Below are 25,979 nucleotides of genomic sequence, written 5' to 3' on the forward strand. Positions count from 1 at the left end.
CGTGGACAGATCCACGGTCCTGTCGTAATCACGAGCAATCGCGGGTGCCCGGTGGACATTGCGGCCACCGGGAACACATACTGGCCCCCAAGCGATGTGGCTGGCCCACTCGCGCCCCTAGTTTGCCGAAGACGTCATAAGGCGTCCACCCAAGATGGGAGATCCCTACCGTGGACATCATATGTCTATGGGCGGGTATTGAAGTGGTTAAAGCAGGAATTTCCACTTTTGGATGGAACTCTGCTTTAAAGTTATGGCTAATCAGTGAAAAGCCTCGTACACACGGTCGGACTTCAAACAAACTTTTCAGTGGATTTTTGTCCGAAGGGAGTTGGCCGGGCACACCCATAGCATACACATGCCAGGACTTTTCTGCAAACTTTGCCAACCTCACGTGTTTTTTCTGCTCTTTACTGCCACCCTCTGGTCAACCTCTTGCTATTGTTGGTTGATTTTAACATTGGTTCTGGGCATGAGTATTTGTACTTCGGACAAAAGTCCGATGGATTTCTGTACACACGATAGGACTTTGCACCAAAGGACTTTTGTCGCCGAAAAGTTTGTCTGATGAAAACCGAAAAAGTTTGTCCGATGTAGCATACACACGGTAGTTTTTTTTTTAAAACTTGCTAATTTTGAAGTTTTTAGTCAAAAAGTCCTACCGTGTGTATTGGGGTTTAACACTGGTTTTGGCACCATACACCACACTGAACTAGCGAGTAAAAGAGTGCAGTCTACTGCATCAGTGGAGTTGTATGTTATACATGACTGTATGTTAGCACTGCTAACTATCAAGAAGGTACATGTAAAAATGTACAGTGCATACAGTATAAAAATATTCACCCCCACTGTTTTAAAGTAATAGAACAATAAACCACAGAGGCTATAATTTTGCTTTCAGAAATATACTTTTTACTACAAAATGATTTATATTAGTAGTTTTAAGGATCACATTTACTTTGTTAAAGAACATCATATCACAAAGGACTGTCTTGTTTTTTCTTTAAAGAATAATGGTTTCACCTTTTTTTTTCATCTTTTTTTCATCGGTGTGCTGCTCAGGGCTGACTTCCGGATAGTGACATTGGTGATCCATACCTACTCAATGTGGTTTACTAAAACTGCAGAGTGCACAATCTGGTACAGCTCTGCATAGAAACCAATCAACTGAACAAGCTAAAGTTAAAAGTTGATTGGCAACCATGCACAGCTGCACCAGATTTTGCACTCTCCAGTATTGGTAAATCAACCCCATTGTGTGTTAGCGGGGATGCCTCTAGTTTCCATCAGGGTGCATGTGACAATGCAGGAGCACATTTGGTTGACAATTGTCACCCTATAAGTTCTTGAACAAGGACTTTCAGGGCAGTATCACAAGGCATTCTTTAAAAGAATGCTGAAGGTTTAAAAAAAAAAAAAAAATGGAGAACCACACATTTAACCCTGCTGAAACAAAAAATATGTTCCATTTTACCCTTTATACGTCTTCGGGGCATGTTAGAAGCAAAGATGTACCTTCTTATCGTAACTATTCTGAACTGCAACCTTAGCAAGAATCCCTGGGAAGCCCTATTACTTCAGAAATCAGATGTGTCCCCAAGGGTGTTCATTTACTAAAACTGGAGCTTGCAAAAATCTACATAGAAACCAATCAGCTTCCTGGTTTTATTATCAAAGTTAATTGAACAAAGTGAAGTTAGAAGCTGATTGACAACCGTGCACAGCTGCACCAGATTTTGCACTCTCCAGTTTTAGTAAATCAACCCCTAAGTGACTATTAGCTCTGCTCACCCATTTTATTTTAACTGCAACCATTGGTAATTGTTAAGGGTTAAAAATCGGCCACCCTTAACTTAAGATGTGCCCAGAAGATTAGGCTACTTTCACACTGGGGCGTTGCGCCGCTGGCGGTAAAACGCTGCTATTTTTAGCGGCGCTTTACCATCGGTTATTTGGCGCTATTCGGCCACTAGCAGGGCGCTTTAAACCCCCGCTAGCGGCCGAAAAAAGGTTAAAACCGCCGGCAAATCGATGCCCATCGATTTCAATGGGCAGGGGCGCTTTAGGAGTGGTGTATACACTGCTCCTAAAGCCCCCTTAAGATGCAGTTGGCAGGCCTTTTTTTTGCGTCCTGCCAGCACACCGCTCCATTGTGAAAGCCCTCAGGCTTTTACACTGGAGTGAGAGGAGCGGCTCTTTCAGGGTGCTTTGCAGGAGCTATTTTTAGCTCCAAAGTGCCTGGAAAGCGCCTCAGTGTGAAAGTAGAATATAATACCTTCATCATTGAAAAAAAATCCTCCTAGATAAACATGAAGCCTTCCTGCAGATAAGGTAACCATTGATTATAGCCCCCTGAAAAAATTTGGACAGACTCCTCAGCACCCTAATTTGTAGACTCTCTTTCCCCTCTTCCTTGCCTCCCCCTTCCCACTCCTCTTCCACCTTTTTGAGTTATATCTCCTCCCTTCTCTTATATTCCTCTGTAATATTAACAATCCTCAGCCCCTCAGCATCTTTATGTTACTTCAGAATGCCTTGACACTTCTTATGCCGGGTAGTGGAACTTTCCAACTTCTGGTAGGTTAGAAGCATAACTTACAAATTAACACTCCGAGCAAAATTGTCAAGTCACTAAATATCCTTTACTGTACAGTAAAGTGGAACTTCACCCGAGCTGTCCACCTTCTTTTGAAGGACAGGGGGAGAAGCAGGTACCTAGTTTTGGTAGCTACTCACTCTCACTTATGGTTGGATTGCCTAAACAATTTCACCAGAAGTTCCCCCTCACTGGTTATCGGCAATGACCTCAGGAGTGGTTTGGCGTGTTAAGAGAATGCCATGAGAATAAGAGTGGTGTTTGTGCATACATTGGCGGTCTGATTGTACTTCAGTAGACATAAAAGGGGAGCCAAACCAACCAAAAAAACAAACAAAAAGCAACTGCAAATATAAACTAAGGCTGTTGCCTCTAAGTGAAAGAAAAACACTATGTACAGATGAAACTCGAAAAATTGGAATATTGTGCAAAAAAAAATGTATTTCACTAATGCAACTTAAAAGGTGAAACTAATATACGAGATAGACTCATTACATGCAAAGCAAGATAGTTCAAGCTGTTATTTGCCCTAATTGCGATGATTATGGCTTTACAGCTCATGAAAACACCAAATCCCCAATCTCTGAAAATTTGAATATTGTGAAAAGATGCAATATTCTAGGCTCAAAGTGTCCCACTATAATCAGCTAATTAAGCCATGACACCTGCAAAGGGTTCCAGAGCCTTTAAAATGGTCTCTCAGTCTGGTTAAGTAGGAATCACAATCATGGGAAAGACTGCTGACCTGACAGTTGTGCAGAAAACCATCATTGACACCCTCCATAAGGAGGGAAAGGTTGGATGTTCCCAAGTGCTGTATCAAAGCACATTATTAGAAAGTTATGTGGAAGGGAAAAGTGTGGAAGAAAAAGGTGCACAAGCAGCAGGGATGACTGCAGCCTGGGGAGGATTGTCAGGAAAAGGCCATTCAAAAGTGTTGGGGACTTTCACAAGGAGTGGACTGAGGCTGGAGTCAGTGCAACAAGAGCCACCACACTCGATATGGGCTTCAAATGTCGTATTCTTCTTGTCAAGCCACTCCTGAACAACAAACGTCAGAAACGTCTTAACTAGGCTAAAGAAAAACAGACCTGTTCTGGTGCTCGGTGGTCCAAAGTCCTCTTTTTTGATGAGAGCAAATTTTGCTTCTCATTTGGAAACCAAGGACCCAGAGCATGGAGGAAAAATGGAGAGGCACACACTGCAAGATGCTTGAAGTCCAGTGTGAAGTTCTCACAGTCTGTTGATTTGGGGAGCCATATCATCTGCTGGTGTTGGTCCACTGTGTTTCATTAGGCCCAGGGTCAATGCAGCCGTCTACCAGGAGATTTTGGAGCACTTCATGCTTCCTTCCGCAGACGAGCTCTATGGGAATGCTGACTTAATTTTCCAGCAGGACTTGGCACCTGCCCACACTGCCAAAAGCACCAAAACCTGGTTCAATGACTGTGGGATTACTGTGCTTGATTGGCCAGCAAACTCGCCTGACCTGAACCCTATAGAGGTGTATTGCCAAGAGAAAGTCAGCAGCTGCAGTATTTGTAGCTGCTGGCTTTTAATATTATTATTTTTTTTAGGTGGACCTCTGCTTTAATAATATCATAGAAAGTATGTTGTTCTACTGTATTGGTCTCATACGTGCAAAAAAATATGTTGATCTTGGCAGAATTTCATAGCTTCCTGTGCTCTCTGCTATTCTCAAAAAATCTTTTTAGCTTTTCTAGTTCTCATCTTAGGACTACAAGTCACTTAGCGACTGTGTTTTGGAGATGAAGACAGTGCAAGTAATTATTTTTCTGTACTTGTACAATTTTTAAAGGAATAAACTTAGGAAAATGTGCATGCATGATTTTCTTTTTTCCTTGGCATACACCATCTTTACCCAGTTCCCTACCCGTCCATAGTAATATGACGTCTACAGATGGGATCTCCCATCCTGGGTGGACGTCATATGATGTCTTGAGCTTCCCGGCCATCTAGGGGGCGCGCCCACGGCATCGCTCGGGACCCGGCGTGCGTGCCATCGCAGATCGCCGCCATTACTAGTAAAAAAATAAAAATGCCATAAAACTACCCCTATTTGTAGACGCTATAACTTTTGCGCAAACCAATCAATATACGCTTATTGCGTAATTTTTTTTACCAAAAATATGTAGAAGAATACATATCGGCTTAAACTGAGGAAAAAAAAAACGTTTTTTTAAAAAGAAAATGTTGATATTTTCTAAATCGAAGTAAAAAATATTGTGTTTTTTTCTAAATTGTGGCTCTTCTTTTGTTTATAGCGCAAAAAATAAAAACCACAGAGGTGAGCAAATACCACCAAACGAAAGCTCTATTTGTGGGGAAAAAAAGACGTATATTTTGTTTGGGTGCAGCGTTACACGACCGCGCAGTTGTCAGTTAAAACGACGCAGTGCTGAATCGCAAAAAGTGCTCTGGTAAGGAAGGGGGTAAATTCTTTTGGGGCTGAAGTGGTTGTAAAACCTCTGACATGAAAAATTAACAAATAAAATCCTTCTATAGTGTTTACTTGCCTCAATCCAAAGCACTGTGAGCGATTTCTGTCTGTTACCAGCCTGATTGGCTTGAATCATTTATGTCAGCTTTATTTATGACTTTAGTATCACTTAAAGTATATGTAAACTCTATCAATAAACTACACTTAAGGGCCATACACAGGGGCCGAATATTGGGCGGCATCGGCCGGTTCAATAGAAACTGGCTGACATTCCACCAGTGTGTACTGTCGCCAGTTGAAGGGGCACGACCAAGAGACACCCGATCAGTGCTTTTAGTAATTGGTGTGTTCTGGAATGGGGGGGGGGAGCTCTTTCGTTTTTTATTTCCTTCAGCCCGCTTGGTTGAGCGGAAAAAAAAATGGTCCTAGACTTTATTTGCACCCTTTTGATATTAAATATCCAAAAAGTGCTCGTTGATCAGGTCGGAGCTGTTCAGTGTCTTGCGCACACATTCTATGTTATCTTAATAGGTTTAATCAGCCCTCCATTTTCTTATCTTGGACTACAAAACAATTAGTCCCTTTTAGCCGACAATAGAAAATCATAGCCGAGTATATAGCTTTCAGATTACCAGGCATTTTTCTGTACTTGGGAGAATGTGCATACAGTATCTCACAAAAGTGAGTACACCCCTCACATTTTTGTAAATATCTTATATCTTTTCATGTGACAACACTGAAGAAATGAGACTTTGCTACAATGTAAAGTAGTGGGTGTACAACTTGTATAACTGTGTAAATTTACTGGCCTCTCAAAATAAATCAACACAGCCATTAATGTCTAAACCGCTGGCAAAAAAAAGTGAGTACACCCCTAACTGAAAATGTCCAAATTGGGCCCAAATTGTCCATATTTTGTGTGCCTGCCATTATTGCCTCTTGGGCATGAAGTTCACCAGAGCTTCACAGGTTACCACTGGAGTCCTCTTCCACTCCTCCATGATGACATCACAGATCTGGCGGAGGTTAGAGACCTTGTGCTCCTCCACCTTCCATTTGAGGATCCCCCACAGATGCTCAATAGAGTTTAGGTCTGGAGACATGTTTGGTCAGTCCATCACCTTTACCCTCAGCTTCTTTAGCAAGGCAGTGGTCGTCTTGGAGGTGTGTTTGGGGTTATCATGTTGGAATACTGCCCTGCGGCCCAGTCACCGAAGGGAGGGGATCTTGCTTTGCTTCCATATGTCACAGTACATGTTGGCATTCATGGTTCCCTCAATGAACTGTAGCTCCCCAGCGCCACCAGCACTCATGCAGCCCCAGACCATGACACTCCCACCACCATGCTTGACTGTAGACAAGACACACTTGTATTTGTACTCCTCACCTGGTTGCTATCACACTCGCTTGACACCATCTGAACCAAATAAGTTTATCTTGGTCTCATCAGACCACAGGACATGGTTTCAGTAATCCATGTCCTTAGTCTGCTTGTCTTCAGCAAACTGTTTGCGGGCTTTTTTGTGTATCATCTTTAGAAGGGGCTTCCTTCTGGGACGACAGACATGCAGACCAATTTGATGCAGTGTGCAGCCTATGGTCTGAGCACTGACAGGCTGACCCCCCCCACCCCTTCAACCTCTGCAGTATTGCTGGCAGCACTCATACGTCTATTTTCCAAAGACTAATTCTGTATATGACACTGAGCACTCAACCTCTTTGGTCGACCATGACGAGGCCTGTTCTGAGTGGAACCTGTCCTGTTAAACCACTGCATTGTCTTGTCCCATCTCTCCACGTTGGAGACGCTGAGGAGAGACACATACTTACACAGGAAATCAGGTAAAAAAATCCCTCTCTTCTCACCACATATCTAATTGTTGATCTGATGCTTTATATACCATTCTAAATGGAGGGGAATCATCCTTTCTGCTTCCCTTTTTCAGTTGTGCGCCTCTCCTTCCTTTTTTTGGGATCTTCCCTTGGGGCTTTATTTAAGCCCACGTACACTGCCCCACTCAGTTTGAACCCCAAGACACAGCAGTGTGGTGCATTTCATCTGCCATTGAATACCATCATGACGGCATTAGCAATTTGTGCTTAAATTATGCAACTGCATATACATCTCTGTCCTGTAATTTAGGTAAACGCTGTTATATTATAACAGTATTCTTATTAGCAAATGTTCAAACATTCATAGCAATACTATCCACATAAAGGGGTCCGCCCTGCTCTCTCTGGCAAGACCCGGTAGGGTATCCCCACGGGCTCCAAGGGCTCAGTGTTCCTCCTGGACTGATACACTTCCTGCACAGGGGGTCTGAAGGTAAATCTTAAATGAATGTACCTACAAAAACAGATTTAATATCTAAATGTATAACTAGATTACCCTTCTTCCCCCTCTCTCGTTTTGGACCAATCTTGCCTTTGTGAGACACTGCTGCACATGAAACAGTAAGATATGTAACCATATTTTTGTGTCAAAACTCTATGTTGATCTGTTTGGATCTTATTATTGAGCAATTATAAATGCCTTACAAGGACATAGGGGCAGATCCACGATATCTGCACTGGCGCAGCATATGGGAGATACGCTACGCTGCTGTAACTTACTTGTTTAAACTTCGAATCCACAAAGAATTTGTGCCGTAAGTTACGGCGGCGTAGTCTATCTCTCGCGGCGTAAGGGCGCCTAATTCAAATCGGCGAGTAGGGGGCGTGTTTCATTTAAATAAAGCACGTCCCCGCGCCGAATGAACTGCGCATGCGCCGTCCCTAAATTTCCTGCCGTGCATTGCGCTAAATGACGTCGCAAGGACGTCATTTTTAACATAGACGTGAATTACGTCCATCCCGATTCACGGACGACTTACGCAAAAAAAAAAATTCAAAATAAACGCGGGAACGACGGCCATACTTAACATGGCAAGTCTAACTATACGCCGCAAAATAGTAGCTTTAACTATACGCAGGAAAAAGCCGGCTAGAGACGACGTAAGAGAATGCGACGGCCGCGCGTACGTTCGTGGATCGTCGGAAATAGCTAATTTGCATACTCGACGCGGAAAACGATGAGAACTCCACCCAGCGGACGCCAAAGTATTGCATCTAAGATCCGAAGGCGTACGAAGCCATACGCCTGTCGGATCTAACCCAGATGCCGTCGTATCTTGGTTTGAGGATTCAAACCAAAGATATGACGCGGGAAATTTGAAAGTACGCCGGCGTATCAGTAGATACGCCGGCGTACTCTCTTTGTGGATCTGCCCCATAGTGTTTTTGTAGAAACGTACTCACATGTTGTACATGCAAATTAGGCCTCGTACACACGATAGGTTAACCAGATAGGTTAATCGTGTGTGGGCCCCATAGGTTATTTAAGGTTAAAAAAAAGCCAACTTGCTTTAAAACTAACCTATGGATTGCTAACCGATAGGTCAAAACCGATCGTTAGTAGGCACAACCATCGGTTAAAAACCCGCGCATGCTCAGAATCAAGTCAACGCATTCTTGGAAGCATTGAACGTTTTTTTCAGCACGTCGTTGTGTTTTACGTCACCGCGTTCTGACACGATCGGTTATTTAACCTATGGTGTGTAGGCGTGACGGACCATCAGTCAGCTTCATCGGTTAACCTAAGACAACGGTCCTTCAGACCGTTGTCCTCTGGTTAACCTATCGTGTGTACAGGGCTTTAATGTTTACTCAACATTACCTCACAACGTTACTAACCTTGTATCTTTATGATATTTCCAATATTTACATGTTGTGCTGCTTTCAAGGCCCTGATGAAGCAGGATTTCCCGCAAAACGCATAGGCCATATCTTCGACATCTTATACCAGGACCTGCATACCCTGGATTCAAGAAACAGTAGACTGTACTTTTTCTTAGACTGTAATATATTTTAAAATCCCCACGGATGGCAAATAAAGCTTCTCTATATATTTTTAAAAAAAATTGTGTTAGAAATTATTATCTACACCCCACTAAGGCACATTTAAAGTCCCACCCCACTCTATTTTGAATTTGAACTTTTTACTCTTTAGGGACGGTGCCTTTGTGGAGGTATAATCGTTTCACGCCTACTCCCAGCCCTACACAACACTTTAAGTGCAGTTACCCATTGCAAAAAATCAGAACCGACCTGCAAACCAGTAGGGCACATTGTTTGATTGGTGGCTATAAATTGCTGCGCTTGGAAACTGGTTTTAACAAAATTGTTATGTACCCAACGGCTTTCCTATGGGGAAAGTAATTGAATATCCTACTGAAATTGAGGGCGGGATCTAGACGGGAATATGCTTGTGATTCTCCGGTTGAGGACTTTTAGGAGCGAAGGTATCATGGACTTGTGAGATGTTAATATCTGAAAATGGATATATCAGACTGACACTGTAACTACGAAACACTTGAATGTCAAATGCTGAATATATTGTAATGCTGATTTGTTAATAAACTTTTCTATTAAAAAATAAATAAAAAGAATAAGAACTATTTGTGGAATTAAGCTGGCCATAGGTGGTCCACAATTCAGCCAGTTTAGAAGGGACTGGTTGAATTTGGATCCATGCGTGGCCATTGGAAAATTGGGAATTGAAAAATGTTGGAAGACTTTCCTTGATTAGCGCCTGCAGCCAATTGAGAGCAGCCACTGAGCAGTGTGTTCTGACCGTGGAGAGAATACTATGTCCTAGCAGTATTCAGCACTTTGCTACTTTAACTGGCAATTGTGCGGTCATGCAACACTGTACGCAAATTCAATTTAGATCATTTTTTTCATACAAATGGAGCTTTCTTTTGGTGGTATTTGATCACCACTGTGTTTTTTACTTTTTGTGATAAAAAGCCACCAATATGTAAATGAATTGGTTTGCATTAACATTATAGCATCTACATCTATGGTATATATATATATATATATATATATATATATAAATAATTGAAAATTAATCAATACTGAGGTGCTGAAATGAGGTCCTTAAAATTCCAGGACAGTATAAATACCCCCCAAATGACCCCCTTTTTTGAAAGTAGACAGTCCAAGGTATTTAAAAAGAGGGATGGCAAGTTTTTTTAAGCTGTCATTTTTTGTCACAATTGTTTGGAAAATTAAGAATTTTTTTTTTCTCCACAATTTTTTTTTTATACTGTCACCAGTGCAGTACAGCATCATCATATGACTGGTGTAGCAGTGATCAGGGATGCTTATTAGAAACAGTAGGAAAACTGTATTTTGTATTCAATTAAAAAAAAAATGAGAGTAGCTTTGTGTCACAATAGTGACACAAAACTACTCTGGGGGAGTGATCAGGGATTTTTTCTTTTACAATCGTTTTGAATTTTCATGAATAGGTTTCAATTCATGACAGCGTGCTATCCGTTGACATGCTGTGTTTGGCTACAGCTAATCACATGGTTCAAGATGCTCTGATTGGCTCAGGTACCATGTGATAGCTGTGGGCCAATCACAGCATCGCTACAGAAAGCTGCTATGAATGAAACCAATTCATAACAATTGTGTAAAATTGTGAGATCCCCCAGGCGGTCAAAGCAGCCTGGTACTGGTAACTGTAATCCACTGTGTCTGGGGGACTAAGGGGTTACTGGAGCAGTGCGCCAGTGTGAAATAACATATATATTTGTTGCTGAACCTGCCCATGCCACCTGCCCACAGTAAAAGTACTTACAGCGGTTAAGGTAAATTTGTGTTTTACTTTTATTCCTCCATACAATTCAATGTGAATTTGAGATAAACACATCTTAAATGCCTATGCACTCTAGTCGAAAGTGTGCATGTACGTATATAGGTAATGTTGATTTGAGTGTTAAATGAAATGTTTAAAAAGGTAATAAAGCGCGCTTAAAGTGTTACTAAACCAACAACAGTAAAATCAGTCTGTATATGCAATAAAGCATGCTCGTTATACTCACTGTTAGCTAAGGGGTTAATCCTCTGCATTGTGTAAAAAGGCTCTTTGATCCTGTCTTCTCTGATCCACCCCTTCTTCCACTGTCCCCAATCTATCTGCTGATAGAACAGCTTTGGGGGCAAGCTGCACATACTCAGTCTGGTGTGTATTGAGTTTTTTTTCTTAGGAGAGTGCATGTGAGCAGCACAGGGTCAACCATCACTGTCCAGAGAAAACGGTCAGGCATCCTGCAGTCTCATAGGACAGTCAGAGAAGAACGAAAACTCCTTCTACAAGCATTAACCAGACAGTGATAGAAGTCACAAGACTGCTTTAACTGTTGATAAGGGAAAAGGTATTTAGCAGTTTATTTTTATTAAATTATTGCATTTCCATGTTTTGCGTACTGTAGTAGACCAGATATAGTGAATGCAGGGACCTGGGTTTAGGAACACTTTAAAGGTCACAGCATACACTTTCATTTTAAACCATTGGCATTGTAACAATCCAATATAAGCTTACTTGAAAACTCATGTTGTGATTGCTGCCTGTCTGCTGTCCATCTCTTTCCACAAATTCTGGATTCTCTGCATGCTTTACAGCATTTTCTCTGCTGCACATTCAATCTCTCAAGACTACATATCCCATGGTACCTTGCTACCTGCAAGCAGGGATTCCTGTACTAAATCGGCCTCCTTAAACTCCCCATCTCAGCACCTCTAACAGTGGACACTTGTCAAATAATTCATGGAAGTAAATGTGTGGGGAGCATTGCAAATTACAACTTCAAGATTGTTCATATTATTAGGAGAATGCTGGAAATAATTGAAATACAATGTAGAAATAAATATATTATTTTACATATTGACCATAGACACTTAAATGGTGTGTGGTGTACAAACACAAACTGAAGTCACAAACCACATACAGAAAACTGAAAGCTTTAATTGTAAACATATTTGCTGCTTTTATACCTAATAGGTAACCATTCTCCCAGAAAGAAAAAAAAACATAGTATATATACCCAGTCTGTTTCATGCTCCAAGGTGAGCAAAATAACATAAAAGGACACAGTGCTGTGAATAGCAATAATATCATATAGAATAATATCATATAGGAAAGCATTCATGTACACCAAAGTGTTTATGTTGTCAGATGGGGAGAAAGTTCTCAGATCATAATACATTACAATGCACATTTTTTTTATCAACATACATATCATCAAGGTATTTTCAGGCTTTCTGGTCTGTTTAACAGAAGACAAAGAATAGTTTATTAAATTCCTCAAAAGTACTATGTTTAGAAAAGAAACCTTTTTTTAAGGTTACTTCTCAATACCAACAAATTTTATGCAACCGTTGCTGCTTTAATTAGCAGTAAAGTGCAAGATAAGTTGCCACATTTAAATTATAACCATGCTTTTAGCATCATTTACAGAGGTCATGTTTAGCACCTCATCATCGGTAGAGGAGTATTTGCCTTGATAAAAAATACATATTCCTTTAAGGTTACGTTTTTTTTTGTTTTTGTTTTTTTACTTCATGTTGAGTCCCTTTTGTTATCATGTATCAAAGTGCCTAGTGAATAGCTTGTCTCATTCAGCAAATGGGAGAATCAGCCCACTTTCCAGCAGGAGGCATCGAAGCTTATAAATGCAACTTACAATTTCCTTCTGTGTGTCAAACCAACCAAGCATGAAATGGTGCCAAAGAGAAAACTAGGCCTCGTCTATGAAAACTGGAGGAAAAGAAAAGTGGAAATGCTGCCCCGAGCAACCAGTATTTTTATTTTCTAACTGCTACTAGCTATACTCTGACCGGCTGCTTTGGGCAATGCACTTTCCTGCAGTTTTTTTTTCCCAATAGGGACCACTGTTTTATAGCTCTTTCCGAGGCAACCTAGATATCAAAAAGAAATGTCAGCGGGTGTAATTTGCTCCTTTAAGTGTTCTGTATGTGACTATTCCACTAGTAAAAGAATGCATTTGACAGAATTATTTTAATGAGAAGTTATACACAGCAATCTATACTTTAAGGACACATGACCTGTTTGACAAAAAAAATAAAAAATACTCAATCATATATTGCCAGTATAAACTGTACATTCATTTTCATTACCAAATGCTCGTAGAGCATAACACGTACCCTGCAGATGTGGCTGTGCAGGTTAAACCTTCATGTACATCATTTTTAAAGTGGACTTCTTATCACCACCACATTACATTTTAGTCATTATTAGAAACGACTGCTCCCCACCTCCCAGCCATGATCACATGGTATCTGGTTATCAGTCACCAATCCTGTATACACAATTACAAAGTATACACAGGCTGGCCATAGATGGGATGCATTTGGGAAGCTCTGGTGAAAAGTTCACACATTTTTGGTGAAGATTCAAGAAATATCTTTTAAAATAATTTCAAGTCAGAATAGCAGATATAAATACTTTAATGGTTATGTGCAGCTCTCTTTAGCATATTTGGTTGTTTTCAAATGTATAGTCTGCTAAGCATTTGTATGGTACAATTATAGAGAGCTGCAAACATTTTCAGCAAGTTGGAAGGTTATTTTGACCAATATCTCCCTTTTCAGCTATCATTTCTGTACAGATGTAAAGTCCTAAAGCCCAACTTCTGGCAAAAACAAGTCTGCAATGCACAGGTTAACTGCTGAGAGGATTGGAGAACAGAGATATACTTACCTAATCCTCCCCACACAAGACCGGTCCCTGTGACTCCTAGTCTAGTGGACTTGTGCGGTGGACTGTTCTTGATGTCATCACGCCCATAGACCTGCTCTGGACGGGAGGATGCCAAAAACAGTCCACCACTGGATCGTGCTGGTGGAGTGAAGGATCGAGTGAGTATGCAGCTTTCTCCTCTTTCCTGGGCAAAACTAGCAGTTGACCCGTGCAGTGAGAACACAGACCAACTGTATGGAAAACTTTTATTTTTTGCCCAGAGTTGGGCTTTAAAGTATATGTGAAATGCAAAAGGTTTGTGTGTGTACTGTACATATATATACACACACACACACAGAGTAGATACCACAAATACCTTTTTATCACACAATCTCTGTGCTCAGCTGTATCGGGGGCATAGAATGCTAAAGGTGGAGAAACAGCAGTATGCTAAGATTCCCAGAGAATGGCTATGTGTGTGCGTGTGGGGGGGGGGGGGGGGGGGGGTGTTTCAGCACAATTCTAATGATTGGAGGACGGGCAGGGTGTTCTCTCAACACAGCAAGAAAACTCACCATGCTGAGATGGATGTGCTCTCATGCCCAGTGTGGTCAGTTCAAAATAGGAAAGCAGGGGGACTGGCAAGAACACCAGGTATTTCACACAAAGGAAACAATGCTTAGGGAACAGAATACTTTTTAACACAAGTACTTAGTACAACATACAGATACCAGGAATATGAAATGTTGGAGTAATATTATTCTTTAAGCTCTTAGAGTGGTCTTTAAATATTCATCAGGTCTTCACAAAATTGTCCTGTCTATGGCCAAAGCTATAAAAAGGCTATAAAAAAAGTTTATAATAAATTAACACAGCACAAAGGGCTGTTTACAGTACAATTAAATGCTCATGAATTAAAGTCTAAACAAGTACCAAATCCATTTTTGTGTAATGCACAAGCCTCATATAGTAAACAAAAGAATCCCTTCACCCTCCCTCAATGCAGTGCAGCATTGCTTCCACACCATCACAGGAAGCTGCACTAGGTGGACTTCACTGGCAGGTTCAACTGGTATTTGTGGAACTCTGCAGGGGTATTAGGAGAAAACTAAGTGTAAATTCATTCATAATTAAGTGCTACAGAAAATATATTTTTAATGGCCTGCCATAGTTTTTCAAGTTTTTAGATTTCATCTTTTTTTACATGTCTACCTAATAGTAACATTACTTTAGTTTACTTTAAAGAAAACTCCAATTTCACTGAAGCAATTATTTCCAGGTCAACTATAAAATATTTTACACATTTTAGAAAAGTTTATTGTATATCGTTACCTGCACCTATTATATTTTTATTGACAGGCTTACTCAAAACTTTCTTTCTTGAGGTTTATCTATACTTAAAGGGGTTGTAAAGACAGAAGGTTTTTTTATCTTAATGTATTCTATGCATTAAGATAAAAAGCCTTCTGTGTGTAGCAACCCCTCTCAGGCCTCGTATCACTTACCTGAGCCCCATCTCAGTCTAGAGATGTCCATGAATATCTTGGCCATTCGGGACTCTCCCTCCTCCTTCCTCCTGAGACACAGCAGCAACACCATTGCCCCCCTCTGCGGTCAATTAAAGTCAGTTAGCCAATCAGGAGAGAGGGCGGGACTGAACTGCAGCTCCGTCTCTGAAAGGACACAGGGAGCTGCAGCTCGGCTTGGGTGCCCCCATAGCAAGCTGCTTACTGTGGGGGCACTGAACAGATAGGAGGGGCCAGGAGTACAGAAAGGCACCCAAGAAGAGGAAGATCTGGGCTGCTCTGTACAAATCCACTGCAACAGAGCAGGTAAGTATAACATATTTGTAATTTTTATAGAAAAAGAGGACAATCACCTAAGAAAGAAAGATTGATGCCGACATTCTGCTGAACATACTGGTTGCCTACCTGTCACGCTGACCTCATTGGATAAAGCAGAACTATACTTTAACACACAAAATTAGAAAGCAGCCAAGTTTTTTTTGCTGCTGTAATTACAGCAGAAAGTTAATAGATAAACAGGAAACATTTATGTAAATTCCTGCATGAAATGACCTAACTTTACATGAAATAACACTGAAATGATGCAACAAGCACATTCTAGTCAGGAACTCAGGCGATATTGATAAAGCAAAAGCTTGGATGGTGGTGGTGGGGGGCTAGTTTATAGCTACATAAATGAATGGGGGCTTGTTTTACCATGCTTTAAAGTGGTTCTTAAAGACAGGTTGTTTTTTACATTAATGCATTCTATGCAAACCTTTTGGGTGCAGCCCCCCCCCCCCCCTCAAGCCCCCCTTACACTTACCTGTGTCACATCTCGATCCAGTGATGTGCATGAAAACGGCAACTCTTCTGGGTCTCTCGCTCCTCATTGGCTCACACAGCATTAGGAGCCATTGTCTCACAGTCAGTGAGACAATGAGGAGAGAGCGGGGGGTGATGGACAGTGTTGATTCCCTCATCGATACATTTGATTTAAATAGGGGGGGAAATCACTCCGCTATGCTATTGCATTCTGATGGTAGGGAGCCTTCCCCACCATCAGAATACACTGATCAGTGCTGATCGTTTGGGAGAAACCCCACAGACTGGTTGTACAGAAGTCAATTGATAGGCCGACTTCTGAGCCTATACATGGATCAAAATTAGGACGGTGCGGCAGGGATCCATGTATGGACACCCTTAGAGGTGTCAGAAAAAAAACTTCTAAATAAAAGAAGTCGATTATATAGCATTGAAAAGTTCTGGAACACATGATGCAGTCTTACTGAGGAAAATCCGCTTAGCAGAATAGAAATCCTCTACAAGCGGCCATACAACGTTTTGTGTATACATTCACTCTTCACAGTGAATACAACACAGAAAATACATACGCTCAGGGTAAATTACTAGTAACAGTATACAAAAAAAAGTATTTACACACACAAACTCAGTGGCCATGTTATTAGTATCCTGTTGCAAAATGTTCAATTGGTGGTCATTTCTTTTAGCATTACACCACCATTCTGAAGCTGCACATCATAGCACAGGAAGGATCCATGGAATCATATCATACGTATTCCAAATTCTTATCATAGCACAATCAAGAGTCAATAAAATATGCAAAGGTTTGTTAAAGCTTTGATTTTCCAGTTTTGCTGATCCTGTACCCTCCATAATCCCATTTTCCTCCTCACATCTTAGAGGAATCTGGCATTGTCGTCTACTGCTATAGTCCATCCTTCAAGATCTTTTGTTTTATTTGTTCAGAGATTCTTGCAGCGATTTGCATCAGTAAACTGTGGTTTTGTGGGCTGTTGACTTCCTGTCTGCTTGTACAAGTCTTCCCTGATCTCTTACATTAACACATTTTCATATACAAATCAGTTATTCAATGGTTGTCTTATGTACAGGAGTTGCAGAGTCAAGTGATTTGCTGACTTGCTATTATCTTCACAAGCAGCAATACAACAAAAGGTGGCCACTAAAGCCTGGTACAAACCACTATTTTTGGGTTAAACTAAAAAAGAACTGACAGCTCCCCTTGGAGCCAATGTAATAATGATCCAACCTTAGTACGGCAATCTCCCCTGCTGTCCTATTGTGTTCTGACAAGGGGACTGCCCCCCTGCCAGATTACTCCGGTCAGTGGCTGCCAGTGCTGTTCGGGAGCCGGTCGGCTGCTGATTTTCCAGCATGCTCGGCTGGCTTCTGTAGCACCGGCTGCCATACACACAGGCCGAATTCCCGACATTCAGCCCATGTGTACTAGGCTTAAGGGTCCATGCACATTGGGCTTAAAAAACACTGCTTCTACAGGAGTTTTGCCCATGCACATTACAATGTTTAGAGGCATATATTAAGCTCAGAGTTTTCTGGCAGAAAAAAAAAAATTGCTAAACGGTCCTAAATGGGTTATGACTAAGGCCTCTTAGGCTGAAACACGTCAACTGATTTTATCTGAATTTATACATTGTGACTTTTCAATAAAATTAGGATTCTTTAAGAGAAACAACCGCTCTGCGGATCATCCTTCCTACAAGCAGTCCTAACTACCTGTACAAGTATGCTCTATATGAGCATTTTTTTATGCCAAAAGAACTGGCATTTTTTAAGCCCAGTGTGTACGGACCTTTACTGTGTTATATGAGGGCTCTTCAAAAAGTTTTCACACTTTTTTAAACTCTTTTATTAAGAACTTTGAAAACAAATTACAACTCTTATACTAAACGAAAGGTTAGCTGGCTTGCCAGACAGACTAGTCACATGAAACTCTCAGACAGGACCAATGAATACAACTCCTGTCCTCACTTTTTCCTTTGAAAATATAAAAGGTGCAGAAACTTTTTGAAGACCCCTGGTTTATATATCTATATACATACACACTCTATGTATATTTATATATACATATACACATAAATACATGTACAACATTATACACACACACATACATAGAGATAAACAATACTGCCACACAGCTTTGTTTGAGTAAATAATTACCACCTTGACATATATAGATTGCCCCAAGTTATTTGGGTTTAATTATATGTCTAGGACCTATATATACACACACACACACACACACACACACTATTTTGGATATTGATATTTTTTCTCTTCACTAATGCTGTGCATAAACTTCTCATTATAATCAATCTGTAATCATTCCATACTTCTCATTATAATCATTCTGTCAAATTACTGTTAGATACATTTTTGTTCTGGGAATAACATGACACACGCATTTATCCACAAATGTACTAATATGGGGATATATGTGAAATAAAATGACTTATATACATGTACATTTTAAATGCCTGAAATGTCAGCCTACTCGTGTTCAGAAGTGAAGTAATCTCAATTACAAGCATCATATTGTTCCTGTAACTGGGAAACATGAAATAGTGCAAGACAAAGCACTGTGCAAAACTGCCTTTTTAGCCTGGGAACCTGCTAGGACCCAGCATTTCTCCAACACCCTTTTTAATCCTGGTTAGTGGATTTCCTGATATCGATGGACACATCTCATCTCGGTACAGAAAGGTACCCACTGCATATTTACTACATTACCCCAATATATTGCTCAAATATTAGGCTAACAAACAGCAATGGTGTGCAGTATAGCCTATATTTTACCTGTTTACAGAAATGAGAACATTGAAGATGATTAGGTGTGCCTATGAGTACCAAAGATTTTTTCTTTGCCTTATTAAATACGACCAAAGTGGAAAATGCACCTAATCACAGTAAAAGCAGCCAATTTTCCATTCTGAACCTACATTCATAAAAAGCAGCCTGCCAAATTAGAGTGATATCAAACGTTTTGACGCGAGCAACACCCAAAATGGCAAATCAAATGCCTGAGTTCACTGTGATAGGTACACTTTGTTTGTTTCAGGCTTTCCAGAATATTACAGTAGTGCTCTATTATGTACCATCCTGCTTTTGTTTTGTTTTAGTTCCATTTTTGGTAGCTGTTACAAGTTGCTAAGTGTACTTCGAAACAAATACCATAAAACAATAGCTGTAAAAACACTGTTTCATCAGCTGAGCTGAGTGGGCCCTTGACCTGTTTTCCAGCAGGAAGATCATTAGTGAATGGGTAATAAAAAACCTTCATGTTAACACATGTCTAAGTCACTCTGAAATGGGTTGCAAATTCGCCTGTTAAACATCCGGCTGGTGTGTCAGCCACTGGTCACTGTGTGTTTACTTGTCAGCATAGCTGCTGGAAGACTACTGTACTTCCTTAACTATATATATATATACACACATATATATATATATATATATATATATATATACATACACACACACACTGTATATGAAAAGCACAGCCAAAATTCTTACTGAAGGACTGTCCTAAGTGCAGGTAATGTACATTGTTCATCATTGGTGTCTAAATACAGTATAACACTATAATATTAACAATAATAGTAACAATATATGGACAAATAAGGTATTTGATTTGAAAAAGTGAAAAGAAAATATGAAAGGCTGTGTACAAACTGAAATATGTAGGATCATTAATGGTAAACCAAGCCACAGGCAAGGGCCACGCTCTGAAAAACCTGCAGAACAATAAGGAATACATCAATGAAGATACCGGAATGACCAAAGAAGTCAAACTTGTTTTTTCATATATGCTTCGAATTAAACAGTTCAGCTTTATCTTGGCAATTAGTCCTATTTCATGCAGTTTAAAGAAACCATATAAATGGTTAAAGTGATGAGATCAAGGGTGTCACCAAAAACAAACAACCTGATATGACAGTGCTTCCACAGAGCTTGGACTGCAGTTTGATAGACTGGCCCAGTGTACATTGTTGTACAGTGGAACAACGAGACTCATGTTTACAAGTATCTGAGAACACATGTTCTGTATCTTGGCCATAGACAATAAAATTATTACTGGCAGTGCAAACAGCTCTTACTTCAGACATTTCTAATCGCAAGTCTCAGTCTCTCAAACTATAGTATAAATTGCTCCTTGACTCTTTGTTAGAGGTCTAGTGTACAGAGATTCTGGGGGCTCCCATAATCACTGGTTGTAAACCAGGTATGTGTAAAAATTACACAAGCAACTGATATTTTTTATGATTTTAAATGCAAGATGGAGAACCTGATATGTAGAAGTATGCAGTAGGTTACCTTTCTGAATACTTAGTTAAGCAGCTTTATGCAAATGCCATACGTATACACAGAGCCCATAATCTAATCTTGCTAATGATATACAGTACACATTTTCATACCGTTCAAATCTATATTTTGCAGCAATGTATACCTGCCGAGTTTCCAAGACAGATTAAGGGCCACCTTTAAACAGTTTTTGCCCTTTCTGTCAGTCCAAGGTAAGCAAGGAAGGAGTGCTTCGGTGTAGTGACACCAGGTGGTGCCGTTTGAGGTCTGGGAGGATGGAATGTGACGTCATAATGATTCTTAGGGAACAGCATTGTTAAGGGAATGAGATGAGCAAATTCAGAGTTCTGGTACCTATCCAAGGATGATAAGTTACCATTTACTGCAAAGGCTTTAAGGGCTAAATGTGTCTCCATACCACTGCCCTGTGCAGCGGACATAGCCACCGTCTGGAGGGCCTGTGAGGCAGACATAAGAGAAAGAGGTGACAGGAGACTTCTAGAGTCATTGACTGTGAGCAGTGGGGTAGCCTCTCTCTGGTTTGTAGTCTGGATTTTCTTCTCCTCTTCTATGAATTCACCGTTCTGGTGCTTCTTGACATGACGGCTAAAGACAAAAGGGTGGGTGGTCTTGAAAAGGCACTCCTCGCAGCTGAAGGTCTGGCGAGGGGAGTGCTTAAGCTTCTTGTGCAAATTGAGATTGTCTTTGCGCTTGCAGCTGTAGCTGCACTGGTCACAGTGAAAGGGGCGCTCTCCTGTGTGGACGCGCACATGCTCAATCAGCTTATTGGCCGTCTTTGAGAGGTAGCCACACTGGTCGCACTTATAATGATTCCCGAGCCGATGCTCGCGGATGTGCATTTCCAGCTCCAGCTGGTTTGCCTTGACCGTCTTGCAGATTCGACACTTGTACTCCATCTTGTAGTGCGTTTTCAAGTGACATTCCATGGCTGCAGGGCGGTTTGTGGAGTAAATGCAGAATGGACACCTAATAGAGGAACAGACAAAATAAAGTGGACATTTTCATTTCTGTGAAACGTATGCCCCAAAAGCTGAGGAACTAACAACACTTTATGAATTTACTGCTAAACACTTCAGTTAAATGCATGAAAACAAAGGTGATCCTATAAATTGCCAACATATATTATTGTCTGAATCCAAAAGAAAACTTTACTGTCATTTCCAGAATTTAATATTTCTCATATTACTGTTTTTTGACAGTTTAACAGTTTAATACGTATATTTATCCAACTGTAAATACGTTTAATCAATTCAGAAACATAACTTAACTAATATATATTTCCCCAAAAAGGCAATCAAAGAAGTTGCCAGCAAGGGACACTATAAATAGATAAAGGAATATATTATGTAATGAAACACATTTAGAAATCCTCATGTTTTCCAATGTCAAAACTTTAGAACATTCTTTTTTTTTTTTATTAAAAGCCATTTTTAGAAAAAGAATTGGACCCAATGATCAGACTGAATAATGAACCCCCATTAGTATTCATGCACATCTGCAGTTCAGTACATGTCAGGTAAACCCCCATTACCCCCTTTGAGACTTTTTCTGTTCATCTTTGCTTTACCAGCACACTGTAGGATGAAATTGCAAAGCACTCAATCGGTGGCCATGCTCATCCACAGCCTGCTAAAAAGACTTTTCCCCACTGTACTGTACACAGGAATATTTTCGGATGAATAAGTTGCATACTTTTGTATAGTGCCCAATTCTTGACCCATGTATGACTGGCCGTCCCTATGCTGATGTAATGGTAACATATATTAGAAAATTAAGAGGATTAAGTATATCACATAATTTTTAGTAAAGCACTTTGGACCCATGCTTTTTAATATGCTACATTATGATGTAATGGTCCTTTGAACAGATTTGTCACAGTGGCCATTTTAAAAAGCCATATTCATAAAAATGCACATCTGCAATTTAGTGGGAACAAGAGGTAACCGCACATCTGTGTACTTTGTATACTATAGTAACACAATTTTTTTTAAACACTGAGCAAATGAGAAAAAATTGATTTTTTTTTTTGCTTTATTATGTCTTTTTGACTATGGATTTGTCAGGTCAGCCGTAGCCAGGTGACAAGTGCACCCCGTAGGGGTCAGGGATGCACCACAGGGTGGTGAATCCTATGGCCGACTGCTGCTAGCAGAGACGAAGCGTGAACCTAAGATCACCCAGGGCGCGGAGTCTAAGACCCAGTTTTGTATTCACCAGAGCCCTTGATGGTAGGGATGGTCTTGGCCGCAACTGGGTCCAGGTCGCATCCCCGAGATTCCTCAAGTCACACTCCGCAGGGAGAAGGGGGAAGCAGCCAGTAGGACAAGCAGTGGTGATGGACAGGCCGAGGTCAGGGCAACAGGCAGACAAGGATAACCGTGGAACATGCAAATAGTCAGGGGCACAGGCAGACAAGGAAGTCGGGGACAAGCCAAAACGGTACACGGAAGATGATCGTAGCACTCTGCAAACAGGAACTAGCAATTACACTGCAGACAGGAACTAAGCATAGGAACACTGTTGAACAGCACTGCAGACCTGTAGAATAAAGGTTAATATAGGCTTCCTGGGATGGACTAGGGTGGAGCCATACAGGAAGAGGAAGTGATAAGAAGGGAAACCAGGATCTGCCTCTAATGAACACATGGAGATCAGGTAAGCAGACAGGCTTGTTGCATATTCATGACAGTACCCTCCCCCTCCCCAGCCTGGAGCCAGGGCTAAAGGGGAATCCCAGAAGAAACCTCCTCGACAAATGGGGCGCAAAGATCTCAGATGCAGAAATCCAAGATGCCTCCTCAGGACCAAATCCTCTCCAAAGCACAAGGTACTGAAGAATGCCTCCGCAGAGACGAGAATCCAGAACTTGAGTATCCTCATTGACCAGAACCGAAGTAGGGACAGGAGGAGAGGATTTATTGAGGACCAAAGGCCTTTTAGGAATAAGTAAGGGCATGAGAGGGTCAACAGGAATCCGAGGAGGATCAAGCAGACCCTTAAAGATGAACTGGGGATTAAGCACAGGACCATCAGACTGGGCAGAGGTCAGAGGAACCCTGAAGTCAGGTTGGTTAGAAGGTGACAGGGCACAGGAGTCAAGCTGGATAGCAGGGAAACCAGCAGAATGCAGAGAGCCCTGAAAACAAGGTAGAAAACCCCATTTGGCCGAATGAGGCAATCTATCCAAAGGATGGATTGAGCCCCTTAGACAGGTTGCAGGAGGGCCTGAACAAGAAAAGGTAGGAGGCTCATTGGGCATGGGCTGACCTGGCATAGCTGGTGCAGAGGCCGATTGAATAGCATAGTCAGGTGTAGTGATTACCCGAATCGCATCACAAGGCGTAGTGACTGCAGAACTCGCAGACAAGTTAGCCTGGCTGTGCGTTTTAGGGACAGTCAACGGTAAACTGGAGTGAATGATCGGCTCAGGTTCACAGACGGGCTCCTCATCCAGAGTGCTACATTGGCTAGAAAGTGCATCAGCCTGACTATTGCAGGACACATTCCGAACACCACTACATGTGGTAGGACGAGCAAAAGATTCTGAAATGGTGGTAACAGGAAGTTTCTCTTTTGGGGCAACCTTGGGTAGGCAAAACGTGGAACAGGAGGGACCCCAAGCCAGGATCTGTCCGGCAGTCCGGTCAATGTGAGGAGAATGGAGTCTTAACCAAGGAAGACCCAAAACGATAGGAAGTGAGGTCTTAGGTAGAACAAGGAAGGATATCCACTCCTGGTGAAGTGTGCCTACTGACATCTTAACAGGGACTGTCTGGAAGCGAATAGGACCCCCCGGGAGAACAGTGCCATCAATCGCCGAGACCACCAATGGTGTGGTGAGGGGCAAAAGGGTAAGTCTCATGGACGATGCGATTTCCCAGTCTATGAAATTGCCAGCGGCTCCGGAATCCAGATATGCCGAGACCGAATGAGAAGAAGCACCAAAATGAAGGGACACAGGAAGGAAAAGACGAGAAGGTGAAGGAGATATTTCTGGATCCAATACTCCACCTTCCAGGTGTATTGAACCCGAGCGTTTCTCGGGGCGAAGAGGGCAAGTGTCACGAAAATGACTTTTGCCCCCACAGTATAGACACAGGCCTAGAGTTCTGCGCCTGGCACGTTCCTCAGGGGATAGCCTGGTCCGACCCAGCTGCATGGGTTCCTCAGTTGGCAAGGGATGCTCCACGGGTCGAAGAGAGGGGAGCTCAGGCAGACTAAGGGCCAAGGGATGTTGGCGTCGCTTTTCTAGGGTCCTTTCCTGAAAGCGAATATCGATCTGATTACACAAGGAGATCACTCCGTCCAGATCAGTGGGGATGGTTCTTCCTGCTAGTTCATCCTTCACTCTATCAGATAGGCCATGCAAAAAGGTTGCGACTAAGGCCTCATTGTTCCAGCTCAGTTCAGCTGAGTGGATACGGAACTGAAGAGAATATTGTCCCACTGAACGGGATTCTTGGCGGAGACGTAAAAGGGCGCTGGCTGCTGAAGAGACACGAGCCGGTTCTTCAAAGATATTCCGAAAAAGTTTCAAGAAAAGAGGCAGGCTAGAAACCACTGGATCATTCAATTCCCACAGAGGGGCAGCCCAGGCTAAGGCTTCCCCGGAGAGGAGAGAAATGATATAGGCTACCTTTGCCCGATCAGACAAGAAGTTTTGAGGCTGTAGTTCAAAATGGATAGTGCATTGGCTAAGGAATCCCCTGCAGGCTTTGGAGTCTCCAGAAAAACGGATTGGAGGTGATAACTTCAGTGAATGCGACTCTGCGACTGGTGCAACAGGTGCAGCTGCTGGTTGTACTTGGGGTTGCGGATTCGGGGTTCCCAGCGAGGTCTGAAGCTGATCAAAGCGGGAAGCTAGATCCTGAAGGAAACGCATCACCTGATCCTGATTAGCTTCATGCGTCTCGAGTCTGCGAACAATGCACTGTAATGGATCATCTGCGGGGAGCGGCATGTCGGCCGGATTCATGGCTGTTCAAACTGTCAGGTCACCCGTAGCCAGGTGACAAGTGCACCCCGTAGGGGTCAGGGATGCACCACAGGGTGGTGAATCCTATGGCCGACTGCTGCTAGCAGAGACGAAGCGTGAACCTAAGATCACCCAGGGCGCGGAGTCTAAGACCCAGTTTTGTATTCACCAGAGCCCTTGATGGTAGGGATGGTCTTGGCCGCAACTGGGTCCAGGTCGCATCCCCGAGATTCCTCAAGTCACACTCCGCAGGGAGAAGGGGGAAGCAGCCAGTAGGACAAGCAGTGGTGATGGACAGGCCGAGGTCAGGGCAACAGGCAGACAAGGATAACCGTGGAACATGCAAATAGTCAGGGGCACAGGCAGACAAGGAAGTCGGGGACAAGCCAAAACGGTACACGGAAGATGATCGTAGCACTCTGCAAACAGGAACTAGCAATTACACTGCAGACAGGAACTAAGCATAGGAACACTGTTGAACAGCACTGCAGACCTGTAGAATAAAGGTTAATATAGGCTTCCTGGGATGGACTAGGGTGGAGCCATACAGGAAGAGGAAGTGATAAGAAGGGAAACCAGGATCTGCCTCTAATGAACACATGGAGATCAGGTAAGCAGACAGGCTTGTTGCATATTCATGACAGGATTGAATGGAAAGTGACTTCAACTTTTAATGCTGGGTACACATGGGC

At 42.0% G+C, this 25,979-nt stretch overlaps 1 protein-coding gene across 2 annotated transcripts in view; it reads right to left on the reverse strand.

The window, feature by feature from the left end:
• Positions 1–15,430: 15,430 nt before the first annotated feature.
• The window catches only part of ZNF827 (zinc finger protein 827), a 314,048-nt gene continuing 303,499 nt past the window's right edge, over positions 15,431–25,979 (reverse strand). For both annotated transcript variants that reach the window (XM_040331699.1, XM_040331692.1), the window contains one exon: positions 15,431–21,278. In XM_040331699.1, coding sequence (XP_040187633.1) covers positions 20,471–21,278 — 808 coding nt within the window. In that variant the 3' untranslated portion in view covers positions 15,431–20,470. The remainder of the gene's footprint in view (positions 21,279–25,979) is intronic.

The sequence above is a fragment of the Rana temporaria genome, chromosome 1, assembly GCF_905171775.1.
Source record: "Rana temporaria chromosome 1, aRanTem1.1, whole genome shotgun sequence".
Lineage (NCBI taxonomy): Eukaryota > Metazoa > Chordata > Amphibia > Anura > Ranidae > Rana > Rana temporaria.